Below are 16,099 nucleotides of genomic sequence, written 5' to 3' on the forward strand. Positions count from 1 at the left end.
ATAAAGTTCATGCCATTCACGAAGTTTCATTCATAACCCGGGTAAACACATTTCTGAGTCAAATTTATGTCTTTTGTTATGTTAGTGGTAAATGACACACATATAACCTAGTGATCCTTATCAAATTTTGAGTAGTATATATAAAACTGTCAACATTTACACGTGTTCATTGCAAACTAAATACAGAAACTGTCAACATTTTCAGGTGTTCATTGTAAACTAAATACAGAAACTGTCAACATTTACAGGTGTTCATTGTAAACTAAATTACATAAACTGTCAACATTTACAGGTGTTCATTGTAAACTAAATTACATAAACTGTCAACATTTACAGGTGTTCATTGTAAACTAAATTACATAAACTGTCAACATTTACAGGTGTTCATTGTAAACTAAATTACATAAACTGTCAACATTTACAGGTGTTCATTGTAAACTAAATTACATAAACTGTCAACATTTACAGGTGTTCATTGTAAACTAAATTACATAAACTGTCAACATTTACAGGTGTTCATTGTAAACTAAATTACATAAACAGTCAATATTTACAGGTGTTCATTGTAAACTAAATTACATAAACTGTCAACATTTACAGGTGTTCATTGTAAACTAAATTACATAAACTGTCAACATTTACAGGTGTTCATTGTAAACTAAATTACATAAACTGTCAACATTTACAGGTGTTCATTGTAAACTAAATTACATAAACTATCAACATTTACAGGTGTTCATTGTAAACTAAATTACATAAACTGTCAACATTTACAGGTGTTCATTGTAAACTAAATTACATAAATAGTCAACATTTACACGTGTTCATTGTAAACTAAATTACATAAACAGTCAACATTTACACGTGTTCATTGTAAACTAAATTACATAAACAGTCAACATTTACAGGTGTTCATTGTAAACTAAATTACATAAACTGTCAACATTTACAGGTGTTCATTGTAAACTAAATTACATAAACTGTCAACATTTACAGGTGTTCATTGTAAACTAAATACATAAACTGTCAACATTTACAGGTGTTCATTGTAAACTAAATTACATAAACAGTCAACATTTACAGGTGTTCATTGTAAACTAAATTACATAAACTGTCAACATTTACAGGTGTTCATTGTAAACTAAATACAGAAACTGTCAACATTTACAGGTGTTCATTGTAAACTAAATTACAGAAACTGTCAACATTTTCAGGTGTTCATTGTAAACTAAATACAGAAACTGTCAACATTTTCAGGTGTTCATTGTAAACTAAATTACATAAACTGTCAATGTTTACAGGTGTTCATTGTAAACTAAATTACATAAACTGTCAACATTTACAGGTGTTCATTGTAAACTAAATACAGAAACTGTCAACATTTACAGGTGTTCATTGTAAACTAAATTACATAAACTGTCAACATTTACAGGTGTTCATTGTAAACTAAATTACATAAACAACAATGTCATGCTGGATCTTTGTGTTGAAGGTTCATTACCTATTTTTTTTTTAAAACAAACTTAAAACAGATCTTTAAACTTGCATTTAATCTGCAATTCGGTACTACATCTGTATTACAGCATTAATTGTTATGAACTTTGGATATTTTACTCCTTATATTTTCATTCCGAGAAATATTTAAACCAGTGGGAAATTTTAAACTGTTTTGATTTTTTGTGAAGGCACTTTTGCAATCTGTCTATCATAACAGTCACATGACATTCAGTAGTTGTTTCTTACCACTGTTTAGGTGCACAAACTGTAGAAAATGCTTAAAACAGTTTTCATTTTATTAGCAGTTGTACTTGCATTTATTTAATGAAGTTACATTTTGTAAAGGTGGTGAAATTCAAAGGAAAAATGAGTAAAGTGTTTACATTGATATATTCACTAAACATAACTGTAATAAACCTCCACAGACAGCAGGGAGGTCTAATAAAACAGTGCAATAAGATTCTCTGTGTAGCCAAGTTACTCTTTTAAATTGTATCAAAATTGGTAGTAAATAATCGGATGTAGTGTTTTATTTTAGAGCAATGAACAGAATGAGTATACACATCGCCGGATGAGTGATCCAAGCGAGTCCTTTGGTTCATTTGTACGGGGAGGAATACGTCGTCTCAGCCTAAAAAAATCTCGATCAGAAGCTGAGGATGTGAATGCAGAGATAGAAAACTGTCAAGAAGTAGAAGCCACGACCCCACAGAGAGGTAAGTTTCACTTTCTCTACAGACTCATTAACTTTCTCTACAGAGGGGCAAGTCTCACTTTCTCTACAGACTCATTAACATTCTCTATAGTCATTAACTTTCTCTACAGAGGGGTAAGTCTCACTTTCTCTACAGACTCATTAACTTTCTCTACAGAGGGGTAAGTCTCACTTTCTTTACAGATGCATTAACTTTCTCTACAGTCATTAACTTTCTCTACAGAGGGGGTAAGTCTCACTTTCTCTACAGTCATTAACTTTCTCTACAGACTCATTAACTTTCTCTACAGACTCATTAACTTTCTCTACAGAGGGGTAAGTCTCACTTTCTTTACAGATGCATTAACTTTCTCTACAGTCATTAACTTTCTCTACAGAGGGGGTAAGTCTCACTTTCTCTACAGTCATTAACTTTCTCTACAGTCATTGACTTTCTCTACAGACTCAATAACTTTCTCTACAGACTCATTAACTTTCTCTACAGTCATTAACTTTCTCTACAGAGGGAAAGTTACACTTCTCTACAAAGTGATGAGTTTCCTTTCTCTAAAGAGAGGAACATTTTAATTGTTCTACAGTGTTTAAGTTTTAATCACTGTATGGTGTGGTAAGTTTCTCTTGGTCTTTTAAGTGGTAAGTTTCATTCACTTTTCACATAGCAGGTTTCTATCATTCTTCTTTGTGATAAATGTTTCTTGTGCTACAAAGTGGCAAGTTTCACTCAATCTGGCAAGTTTTGAAATTTTAGCAGTTTAACCATTTAAATCACTGAGTCATTATGCTCCAACTGAATTAAATTTCCTATCATTTAAAGATATACATATAAGTTCAAGATATAAGTACCAATTATGGGTGTGCTTAAATTACTTTTGAAGAGTACTGTAAAGGGCTTTAATTTTGTCGGGTTAAAATTCTGGGATTTTCATTGTTGGATATATCATGATTTAAATTTTGCAGACAAACCCTTGCGAATACTTCATCTCCCTATATCATACTGATATATCATACTTATCTCTTGTAGTCATTCTGTACATACGTATTTATCATACTGATATATCATACTTATCTCTTGTAGTCATTCTGTACATACGTATTTATCATACTGATATATCATACTTATCTCCTGTAGTCATTCTGTACATACGTATTTATCATACTGATATATCATACTTATCTCTTGTAGTCATTCTGTACATACGTATTTATCATACTGATATATCATACTTATCTCTTGTAGTCATTCTGTACATACGTATTTACCTTCGGATAAGTGTTCACCATTCTTGATAATAAGAGTTTCCCCATAAAGGGACATGGACATGATTTTAGCTGAAAATTTTCAAATTTTATTTTTTTATTTTCAATGTTTAGAATGCTTAACTAAGGTATTACTAATGATTAGCAAAATTTTGAATGTCAGTACTGAGTAGTCAAGGTACATGGGAGATACAGAGGTCACAAGTCCTTGTTATGTTAACAAGGCTCGTGCCATGTTTTTGTTTACATATGTTAAATAAACTAGTAAAAGTTTCGTTTAAAATTCTTTCAATTCATAAGTGAATTTTTACCACAGTTGAATATTTTCTAGTGTTTGGCACATCTCATTTTGTTTTAAACATACTATTTTCTATTAAACAGTCGAATGTAAACAAAAACATGGCATGGGCCTTGTTTACATAACAAACAATTGTGAGTGTTATATCTCACTTGTAACTCAGCAACTGATATTCAAATTTTGGTTGACCATTAGAAAAACTTTAGTTAAGCATTGTAAACAATAAAAATGGAAAAATATAATTTGAGATTATAATTTAAGTTACTGCCACTTATATTTATTTGTGAATCAAAGATGATGCAATCTGATATTATCAAAGGTGCATTTATATCAATTAATTAGCATTTAAATCAGGGCATTTGTGTACACATACACTGACTTATAACACAGTAAATCTAAAATAGTACACACACACACTGACTTATAACACAGTAAATCTAAAATAGTACACACACTGACTTATAACTCAGTAAATCTTAAATAGTACACACACACACTGACTTATAACACAGTAAATCTAAAATAGTACACACACACACACACTGACTTATAACACAGTAAATCTAAAATAGTACACACACTGACTTATAACACAGTAAATCTAAAATAGTACACACACTGACTTATAACACAGTAAATCTAAAATAGTACACACACACTGACTTATAACACAATAAATCTAAAATAGTACACACACACTGACTTATAACTCAGTAAATCTTAAATAGTACACACACTATTTTATAACACAGTAAATCTAAAATAGTACACACACTGACTTATAACACAATAAATCTAAAATAGTACACACACACTGACATATAACACAGTAAATCTAAAATAGTACACACACACTGACTTATAACACAGTAAATCTAAAATTGTACACACACTCTGACTTATAACACAATAAATCTAAAATAGTACACACACACTGACTTATAACTCAGTAAATCTTAAATAGTACACACACTATTTTATAACACAGTAAATCTAAAATAGTACACACACTGACTTATAACACAATAAATCTAAAATTGTACACACACACTGACTTATAACACAGTAATTCTAAAATAGTACACACACTATTTTATAACACAGTAAATCTAAAATAGTACACACACTGACTTATAACACAGTAAATCTAAAATAGTACACACACACACTGACTTATAACTCAGTAAATCTAAAATAGTACACACACACACTGACTTATAACTCAGTAAATCTAAAATAGTACACACACACACTGACTTATAACTCAGTAAATCTAAAATTGTACACACACACTGACTTATAACACAGTAAATCTAAAATAGTACACACACACACTGACATATAACACAGTAAATCTAAAATTGTACACACACACTGACTTATAACACAGTAATTCTAAAATAGTACACACACACTGACTTATAGACTTATAACACAGTAAATCTAAAATAGTACACACACACTGACTTATAACACAGTAAATCTAAAATAGTACACAGTCACACTGACTTATAACACAGTAAATCTAAAATAGTACACAGTCACACTGACTTATAACACAGTAAATCTAAAATAGTACACACACACTGACTTATAACACAGTAAATCTAAAATAGTACACACACACTGACTTATAGACTTATAACACAGTAAATCTAAAATAGTACACACACACTGACTTATAGACTTATAACACAGTAAATCTAAAATAGTACACACACACTGACTTATAACACAGTAAATCTAAAATTGTACACACACACTGACTTATAACACAGTAAATCTAAAATAGTACACACACTATTTTATAACACAGTAAATCCTGCTGTAACATTACAGAACTGGAGAGATCCACCCATGCCAATGGATTCCTTGGAAAGGCTTTTGGGCAAGCCTGGATGTTGTTTAAAGAACAGAAAAGGGTCACAAGTGTAGCTCTGAATGCCTACTTAACCTATATCACCCTTCCGTGGCATTGGATCATAGCAGGTAGGAAAATCTATATCACCCTCCCCTGGTATTGGATCATAGCAGGTAGGAAAATCTATATGGCCCTGCACTGGTATTGAGTCATAGCAGGTAAGAAAATCTATATCGCCCTCTCCTAGCATTGCATCATAATAGGAGGTAGAAAAACCTTTATCGTCCTCTCCTAGCATTGCATCATAGGAGGTTGGGAAATGCCTACTGGACTTATATCACTTCATCCTGGCTTTGGATCATAACAGTTTTGGAAATGCTGCTTTATTGTATAACCTTCTTTGGCTTTGTAACATGACAGGTAGGGAAGTGTGTTGGCTCAATGGTTACGTAGAATAGGTCCAAAGTCTTTTCAGATTCATATACCAGAGCAAGCTGTCTCAGGCCAGCATTGTGACCCAATTGGATCCTGTTGCTAAGGAATTAATTCCAGTACCATTAGTTAGGATGCTGTACAATTTAATTACCAAGGTGAACTAACAGTGTTCGAAATTGGTTTAAAACTTGGTATAGACCACGGGTCTATGCCAAAACAAGAAGACAAAGACCTCATCGAATTGGCAAAGACCGCTCGATTGAAAAAAATATCACCCAAAAAAAACCATTTTCATTTACCTCTAAAAGCATATTTTCATTCCATTTCCATATTACAATATCCTCCTTTCCTCGTAAAATTTATCAGACGTCGACTGACCATGTAGGGTCCTTTGAGATAACTTTTAAATTATTTCTTTAAATCTAGAAAATCGGCATAGACAATTTGGTCTATCTCATTTACAATTGGCATAGACCGGTGTCATTTGACATAGACTCAGTCTATGGTTAATTTTGAACACTGAACTAATGCTACAAAATAAACGATATTTTTCCTGTGTATTCAAAATAGGGGAAACAAAATATTGTTACAGTACTTGATTTTTATTCATTGGATAAAAAATTTCGAAATACAAGATTATTATTTTTATAAGATCAGTATATTTTTCATATGATTAATTTCTTTTCCACAGATTTAATTGATGCTCAACAGATGCCTACATTAACATCATGATAGACAATTATTAGATAATTATTTGCTCGAGGGCCTGTCTGGATTTTCCAGTGCTGACCATTCTTGACTCTTGGAAGTTGCAGCAAAAGGAAACTGGTGCTCTTAAAACACAGACCATACTGTGAAATCTAGTCCAAAAAAAACCACCAGCTGGTAAACCAAAGTCAAATGGTCGTATATATAAATTGGCATTTTTTTTTTTTACATTCATCAAAATGTTCAAACTCAGGAGACATTTTCCCTTAAGTTATTGAGTAATTGCTGTTGGCATGACAACTTTGTAAACAAATTGCAGCATGATTAGATTTAAGAGACGCTGTGAACAATGTTGAGATTATTTGAACCAAATTGTCATTTGTGCTTGCAAACATTCCAGTGCTTAATTAGTGCAGTATTAATTATAGTTATATTCCATTTTTTGATAAAATGTGCCAGAAATCATTTGTACAATTCCCTATATCCTGTTATTGTTTAGATACATGATATAGGTGTGAGTAGAGGTAGTATTTTACGTCTGAATTGCATTAAGCATACATGTACATTTGAATGCCTATGTAGAAATACTAAATTCCAGGGTACATATACAGTCCCTGAAACGTTCTACTTTACCATTTTTCCGTTCGCTCATGGTGTGTTCACCGTTCGTTCAACGTGCTTTCACCGTGCGCTCTCCGTTCACAGTTTTGCGTTCAGCTTGCGTTCACCGTTCGTTCACCGTTCACAAAGCGTTCCGCTTGCACTCACCGTTCGTTCATCGTTCAGTCTTTTCATTGTCATTCGGAACACCAAAGTGAAAGGACCAATCTTGATAGCAAGGCGAAAATGAAAATTGAACGTGTGCGTAAGAGTGGAAGGATACTTTCTTACTATATCAGAAATTTAATTTTGAAGTACAAAATGTCAGGATTGTTGTCCACTGTGAATGCCGAAATGTTCATTTGAGCTTTTGTTAAAAATAATTCTAAATGAGAGACGAATATAAGAGCTTGTCGTTATGAATTTAACCCAAGTACGAAAAATAAGGCAGTTTCAGGTAATGAAAACCTCTTCCCCTGTGTTCACGATTTAGCATTTACAAGTTTGGGCACAAATTATTTTAATTATTTTGCTTTGCTTGACATGAGTTTTAAACAGCCCCCTACTATGAAAAATAAAAACAAACAAACTATGCTACATAATGTACATTTTACCGTATGTACGTGTCAGAATGTCAAACTGATATAGCTATTTTTACGCCTATATTAATGAAAGACATTGTCAATAAACTGATATTTACTACTCTTGCCAAATTTGAAACTTTTGTAACATTTGTCCCTAATGCAAAGATGTAATTGTTTATCTGGTATGTTTCTGCATTAGCCGTTAAACATTCTACGGGTAGTTCAGTATAATAAACAGTTTTATCTACTTCAAATATATACAAATATTGCACGATCTAACTGCAATTTATGGTCACATCAATAATAAAAATAGAAAGTTTTGTACTGATTATTTCCTCGGGTCGATGTAGCTGTGACAAATGAATGACACAAAATGTAAGTAGGAGTATTTAATACTGTTAGTAGTGTTGAGGTGTTGACACAGGGTATACCGTCCGTATTGTTTCTTTACTGCATCTATCTTGACTCTTTTTGGGGGTGTTTGTTAATTACGGTTATCCCAAACGATCGATCTCGTAAAGTTTGAAGCCATACATGAACATCTGTTAATTCTGGATGTCACTACACATGTAGACTATAGTGTTTTCCTTTTCACATGCATTGTATATATATTATACCCATGCATTAAATGTATCTGTATATGTAATGGTATACACAATGTACATACAAAATTTGCTTTTGTTTGTGTATGACTGTTGCGTGTATTAATGTACAATGTGCGATAATTTCATGAAATATATACATGTATACTCGGTACTTGTACAAAAATACATTGAATATATCCAGAACTGTAAAATATGCTGTATCACGATTCCGGTTTATTTAATTTTTTATTAATTGATGAAATATACATGAACATGTATTTTATTACTTGATTATGAAATAAGTAAAATCCCAGGGAAAAATCTGAAATATTCTGAGTAAATAGATCATTTTGCGTTCAGCGTGCGCTCAGCGCTCGTTCACCGTTCACTCTGCGTTCGCTCACCAAATTGCGTTCACCATTCGCTCTGCGTTCATTCACCGTTCGCTCTGCGTTCGTTCACCGTACATTCACCGTTCGCTCACCGTGAGTTCACCGTTCAAGTGGGAAAGAAGAAGTTTCAGGGACTGTATTAAATTTTTGGTGTTTAATAACAGCTTATAAATCTTCTATACATTACGTATGATGGGTATGTAGTTAATGCAGTCCTGATTTCATTATACTGTGTGTTTATATTGAGGTTATTATTTGTAGTAATTTTTATACAACTTACTTTGAAACATACTACATAGAATTAATCTTGTGCACTAACATCAGAAGTCTGGTCCCTAATGTTTGTCTAGGGACTCTATCTACAGAGCTGTTTTAGCTGTGAATTTCTGAGATGACCTTTTGACTGACTTTTTTAACTTCTTTTCTTGAATGGCTTCATGTTTCGTCAAGTGACACAGTTATTTCCCATTATTTTGGAATGGGAATTTAAAACAATGCTTATCCATGTAGAACACAGAAATCCTTAAGATATCAAAAAGTTAAGTCCAGTTATTTTTACCACACAAAAATTTCTATTTCCTTATTAGTTCCCGACTGGCGGAGCCAAAGGGTATTTTAGGTTTGCACTCCCATCTGTCTCTCTGTCCGTCAAATCAGTTTTCTGCACTTTTTTAGTTCACCTGAGTCACTCAGGTGACCTACATGTATTGCCATTGGTCTTCGTCATCTTTGTGCATTGTGTGTTGTCTTTTAACAATCTTAACTTCTTCTTGAAAACTACATGGCCAATTGTTACCATTTTTGGTGTGAAGCATCTCTAGGATAAGAGGAATGTAAATTTACGACCTTACCACCCCTGGGGCCTCAGGGGCAGGGCCAAATATGCTGAAAAGGGCCATGTTTTCAAAAATCTTCTCTACTCCCACACATGTGATTCTTTGCAGAGTTATGGCTCTTGGACTTGGAAATTGATGAAATACATGTACTCAGTTTTCTGCACATCTTTTCATCATGCTTGCAGATGTTATGTCCCTTGGACATAAAAAAATTAACCCAAATACTCAGTTTTTGGCTCTCTTTTTTGGTCATGCTTGTAGATATTCATTTGATATTTAGTACATCAATTTACTATGACAAGTAACAGATCATGTTTGAATTTTGTTCTGGTCAATTGATGTTTTGCTGAGTTATGGCCCTTGGACTTAGAAACTATGGAATTTGAGTCTGGCTTTCATATTATGGGACCTGATTATTCTTGTGTATGATTTTTCATGCAGAATAATACGCAGATGACTTGGGGCCGGTACGGGACATGTGTTGCTATGCGATACTTGCAGAATGCTTGTTATATGTCGTTATATTGATGATAACAGGGAGTAGAAGGATGAAAAGTTGATGGCACTGGTTGAAGTCTTTTCATAAGTTACAGTTATGAATTTAGAATTAAAAATGATTTAATTTTGAGGTATGAAGATAAGCTTTACCACAGTTGATTACATATCCGTAGTTTTCTTGTGTTGTGATACAGTTACTGTCTGGATGTCCACAGTGTGGTTTTCTGAATCTGTCCTCTGAAACTGATGTTGTCTAAATGTGTAGGCTGTTGTTCATATTGACCATGTCACAGTCAATGTTGTGTGCAAAAAAATTATGTGGGTGAAGATTTTTATATCTTGTCTTTTTCTAGCTGCAATAATGTAGCCCTCTCTGATTTTTTTTTTTTTTTTTTTTTTTAGGGAGAGGGCTACAACTCCTTAGGATCTCCGTAATGGTGCAAATGCGGGAGTGATTCACTCCCGCAACATTTGCGCTCATTCTAAACATTTCCTGACTTTCTTTACATAAATAAAATGATATTCTATGTTTCTTAGTCAATATATAAATTTACAACCTGCAACTTTAGATTTGTGAGGCTCTATTCTACCGTTTTCAACAATTTCGATAAATTCCAATTTCTCGATTCATATTTGTGCGCCATGTTTGATGTACTGAAGTTTCAACTTCCGGTTGTCAAGTCATTTGCATATGCCATATAAGGTAGTATTTACATCAATGGACAAGTATGGAGGCGAAAGCTATTTCGTCGGTATTGAAAAGGTTTGAATTTAATATCAAGTTAAAAACCGAACTGCAGAGTGTAAATTCTCTCTGCAGCAATATGATTTTCCTTTCTTTGTCGAAGTGGTTCGAGTAACTACATTTTCGCGCTGATTGTCAATGTTTAGGCTTTTCATTAGATCCACCTACGAGATCTCGCGATAACAAGCATGGCGGAGCAGACGAAGAATTTTGCATGCTGTACATTATATTTAATGAAAAACACCTTTATTAGACATGCCCGAGCACAAAGTTGGTACTCCTTTTGGTGTAAACAACATTTGGGACTAATACACAGAGTTTATTATCGGTTATTCATAAAATTATTTTGCACCATTACAGAGATCCTATGGAATTGTAGCCCTATCCTGAAAACATCAGAATAAAAAAAATGGATAGGGCTACATTATTGCAGCTAGTCTTTTTCCTACTGAAAATTTAACATTGCATTGTTACCTGAACTTGTTCTTTAATGGTATGGCACAATGTGTATGTCTGTCTGCACATATATCCTGTGTGTTTGTCTGTTCAGCCATTAATACCTTGTGGTAAGGATAAAAAGAAGACTATGAAGGCTAGGAAAATCAAACCGGGTACCCACGGTGAGAGCAAGATGTCTGGTAAAATCAAACCGGGTACCCATGGTGAGAGCAAGATGTCTGGTATTTCTCGAGGTTAACGTCATGCTTTCCCACGGTGAGAGCAAGATGTCTGGTATTTCTCAAGGTTAAAGTCATGCTTTCCCACGGTGAGAGCAAGATGTCTGGTATTTCTCAAGGTTAAAGTCGTGCTTTCATGGGTAATCATGAACGAAAATCAATACTGATAAGGCGAGGATCATGAAACTTGGTGTGAATGTTTCCCATGATGTTAGTGCCAGGTATATTTTGTAAAGTAGTAATGTTGTTTCTCAAGTTATACCTTGTTAGAGTGCTGTTTGCTTTCAATTTTATTCTAAACAAAACCATCGTAGAACTAACATTTTATTAATGCTCTCCAGTGTAAGACAAAGTATCAAAAGAACACTGATGGAACCTTTTATTTTGACCAAACAATGGTTTACTTGGATATCAATGCTCTCCTTGATAAAGAATAGTTTACTTGGTTGTCAATGCCTTCCTTGATAAAGAATGGTTTACTTGGATGTCAATGCTTTCTAGCCTTTCATTGATTACTACTACACAGTACATTACTGAATACATTAGACATTTGCTGGACGAGTGCTACTCTTGTTGATAAAAAGAAGAAAAGTTTGGTATATAATGGATGACTTGAATCATTTCTGTGCTAAACTTGATTTGAAAGTTGAGTCTCTTTTCAATGACATGTTACTAGATAAAGAAGGTTTTTGTTTAATCTGTTCTTTTACATCTGAAAAAATGTTTTACAACACACCCTTACAATTCGTGTTCGAATACTCGATAGGTGCTACATATATCGATGTTCGCAGAAGTCATTTCCAGTAATTTAATCTTTAGTATGAATTTGATCTCTGTTGATGGTTGTCAGTTACATCTACTACGCTATGCTCCATGCTGTGTCAATATCAGAAATGTTAGATGACAAGCTTTACTAGTGTTATACAAGGCATTGTCAGTCAAACACTTTGTTTGCAATTAATTTGTATTATTAGGTTTTGGCAACTAGAATTTTATATACCTGTGTGAATATCTTTAGTTCCCAGGGTTTTGAGTTTTTATAAATATACAGTGAAGCTATACAAATATACTATTGTTAATTTCCCACAGTCAGTAAAATCCTAATAATGGTTTTATACTTTACAGATACATTGAAATATGTTAAAAGATAAGCATCTTCTTTTTTTTTTGGTTTTGTATCATATTTTTGAGGCCTAACTAATTTTCAGATTCTAAAGATTTATCTAAAGAGTTTTTCTACAAGAATGTGTTCAGTTTTACATAGGTTGGAGAAATGAGTTAATCCATTATTTTGGGACAATTATGAAAAGTGTTTGTTGTATTCAGCCCTCAAAAGGAGGTTAGAGAAGTATGGGATTTGTTTAGACATTGGTCTAATTTTTAACAATTATCTTTGATGTGAGTGTAAAGTATCAGTTTTTATGTATATTCATGTGAATGTAGAGTTTCTATGTACAATATGTATGCAAGTATATTCACATGTAGGTTTTGCATAACAGATGGTTGGGAGTTCTATTGTAGTAATCATTATGTCTGTCCATCTGTCTGTTCATCAATACCATCTGTCAGCAGGACATGATAGTCTTAGTATTGTTTGACAGATAGACATTCATATTTTGTATTTTACAATGTGGACAGTGGTCAGAGAGAGAGACATTTACAAATTTTATTCTTCAAAGTTCAAGGTTACAATTAGATAATGAATGTGGAGTTTTATGATGTGGTGACTTTTATATTTTTCATCTGACATACTTCATACATATAAAAAGTGGTAAGAGGGAGACACCTGTACATTGTAGGTCAAATGTCAAGGTCACAACGAGGAAATGAATGTGGGTTTGTGATGCAATATATAGAGTATTTATTAACTGAGAGTCTTCAGAATCATTATTCTAATGAAAAATTTCCAAAGGAAAACCCTTTAAAATCATAGGTTCAAAGGTCATGGTCATAGAGAGGTAGTATAAGGTGGTGGGATTGTGTGATATGCTGAAAATCATTCCATCTGCAGACTGTGTTTGCTGAAAATAGGTAAAGCTGAAAGAAAGAAAAATGCCCATAATATTTGACATCAAGATCTAAATTGGGGTCAAGAAAGCAAATTCATATTGTAATCTGATCTTACCATAGGGTTCTGGATGACTTCATCAAATGTCTAGTTTTGTTTTTATGCAATTTTAGCATAGCATAGTAAATATAGAAATAAATATAGTAATTTTGTAATGAAGATTAATGATAGAAAAATGTACAATTACAAGATTGATATAAATAACATTTTTGAATCGAAGAAAGTGTTAGCACAAGAATAATTTGAAATATGTGTTTTTGATAATTTTTGCACCCTAGTCACTCTGTATATTTATGGTATGTAACTGAAAAATAACAAAGATATATTCCAAAAAGTATTCTCTGTGAATACAACTTTATATGTGCAATGTATACCATAAATGTATTTTGGTGCTTCTTAAGGAACATGTGTCATCTGCCAGCTTTATGTAGAAAGATAGGCTAAGCTTTTATTTTAAACAGTTCATAAAACCTTATTAATTTTTGTCAGTTTTTAATTCGTTTTCTTCAAAGAAATTCCATTAAACCTTTTAAATGGCAGGGAAATTATTGGCAGTTGCAACTGTCTAATATTCAAACTTTCTTGCAGGATGTTGTCTTCACTGTATATCATTGCTTTTCAAGAATTTGGTTATTTACAGGTTGATTGGCTGTATTATGGTATGGGCTTTTCTGTCCATCCATCTGTTAGCTTTTTCTTATCAGGGTCATGTGTTTCACACTATGATGCTAGGACTATAAAATCTGGTCAGCTGATGCATCTTTTGGGGTATCTTGACCTAAAAATAGGTCACTGTGACCTCCTTCTGGAGTTTAATGACTCTAAATACTCAAATCGTGACTGGATCAGATCTTGCACACTGTGAGGCATAAGACCATCCAACTTGGTCAGTTAATGCATCTTCAGGGGATGGTGTGTTGTGACCCAAAAGTAGATCACTGTGGCCTCCTTCTGGACTTTTATGGTTATATATAAGTACAGTGTATACTCAAATTGTGTATGATCATATCTTTCACACTGAGGTGTAGGACCTTCAGACATGCATCTTTGGGGGACATTGGGCTGTGACCCAAAAGTAGGTCGCTGGTCTCATTTTAGAATTTTATGGCTATACTTAGTCAAGATGTGTCCAGATCATATCGTGCACACTATTCCGCCTAGCTCCATCAAACCTGGTCTGCTGATCTTTGAGTATGCAAACAGAGATATGCATCATGTATATGTAGTTCCAGACAGGTAGGCATATCATGTATCCTAGCTGTGCACATATCCTAGCTGTGCACTCAATTAAGATACACAAAAACATCTATGTGATTCTAAAGTATATTTATTTTTATTGTTTTTATGTATTGTTGATTTATATGTATATTTGTAAAGATATCAGTTATTCGTTTCAAACGAAATGTTGTATAAAGATATGGAATTTTTTCTGATTTTGAATATAAATGCATCTGTTGTAATAAAAAAAATATCCTTGAATTCACTTTTTCTTATTCCAATATTAAAGTTGTATTCCCCATGAAAAAAAAACCCTCTTGCACAATGTTGTTAAAACAAGAAGCTTTCTCAATCGTTTAGAAATTTTAAAAGTATATACAGGCAGATTACCTGATGCCAGGATATGGTGCTCAATCAGCCCTTGAAACGCTTTAGGGATCTAGCTGACTTCATCTCTTCTGGCAATGAATTCCAATCTTTGATGGATCTAGGGAGGAAGTAGTGGTGGTTGATGTCCTTCTTAGCTTGGTCCTGTTTCAGGTTCTGCTCATTCTGGTTCTAGAGTCCTCTGAAGTGCAACTTCCTCTGTATTGAGGAGTTATATTGTAGCACATGACGAGTCTGGTTTTTTGTTTTTGTTTGTCATCATGCTTGGAGGTTTTCATCCTAGTTGGTCCATGAAGTTCATTACATGTACAGGGGATGTGTTGGTGAAGCAGTTGAAGACAAATCTCTCTTACCTCCTCTGAACCCCCTCTGATGCTCTTACTGTTGTTCTTTGGTGGGGATCTCAGTCAGTTGATGCATTCCTTCCTAGAGCGGTGTAGGCTGTGGCTTGTGTTGTGTTTGAAGTTTCCTCTGAAAAATGTCGGTGTTCAGAGACGTTTACCTCTGGTGTTACGAGGGCGAGTCAATAAGTAACCAGCCTATTCCATTTCCGATTGACAATGACGGTCACGATTTTCATGCCTTGTTTCAATACGTTTTATACCTGGGTACACAATTGCACGCGCATCGAGTCATTCTTTAATAAGATATTGAATGTTAAACATGACTGGTGATGCAAAAGCATGCTTTTCATCTAAAGTTGAGCACCGTGCTATAATTTGGTACTTGTATTTAAAAG

General features: G+C 33.6%; 1 protein-coding gene across 3 annotated transcripts in view; it reads left to right on the forward strand.

Annotated features, from left to right (window-relative positions):
- Window positions 1–15,234, forward strand: part of LOC125682962 (uncharacterized protein KIAA0930 homolog) — a 39,005-nt gene extending 23,771 nt beyond the window's left edge. For 2 of the 3 annotated variants that reach the window (XM_048923610.2, XM_056139550.1), the window contains exons 8-10: window positions 2,036–2,213; window positions 5,607–5,756; window positions 6,755–15,234. In XM_048923610.2, coding sequence (XP_048779567.2) covers window positions 2,036–2,213; window positions 5,607–5,756; window positions 6,755–6,795 — 369 coding nt within the window. In that variant the 3' untranslated portion in view covers window positions 6,796–15,234. Of the gene's footprint in view, window positions 1–2,035; window positions 2,214–5,606; window positions 6,698–6,754 lie in introns of those variants that run through there. The other variant, XM_056139553.1, reaches the window with a different exon arrangement.
- The last annotated feature ends 865 nt before the right edge of the window (window positions 15,235–16,099 follow it).

This window comes from Ostrea edulis, chromosome 6, assembly GCF_947568905.1.
Source record: "Ostrea edulis chromosome 6, xbOstEdul1.1, whole genome shotgun sequence".
In the NCBI taxonomy this organism is placed as follows: domain Eukaryota; kingdom Metazoa; phylum Mollusca; class Bivalvia; order Ostreida; family Ostreidae; genus Ostrea; species Ostrea edulis.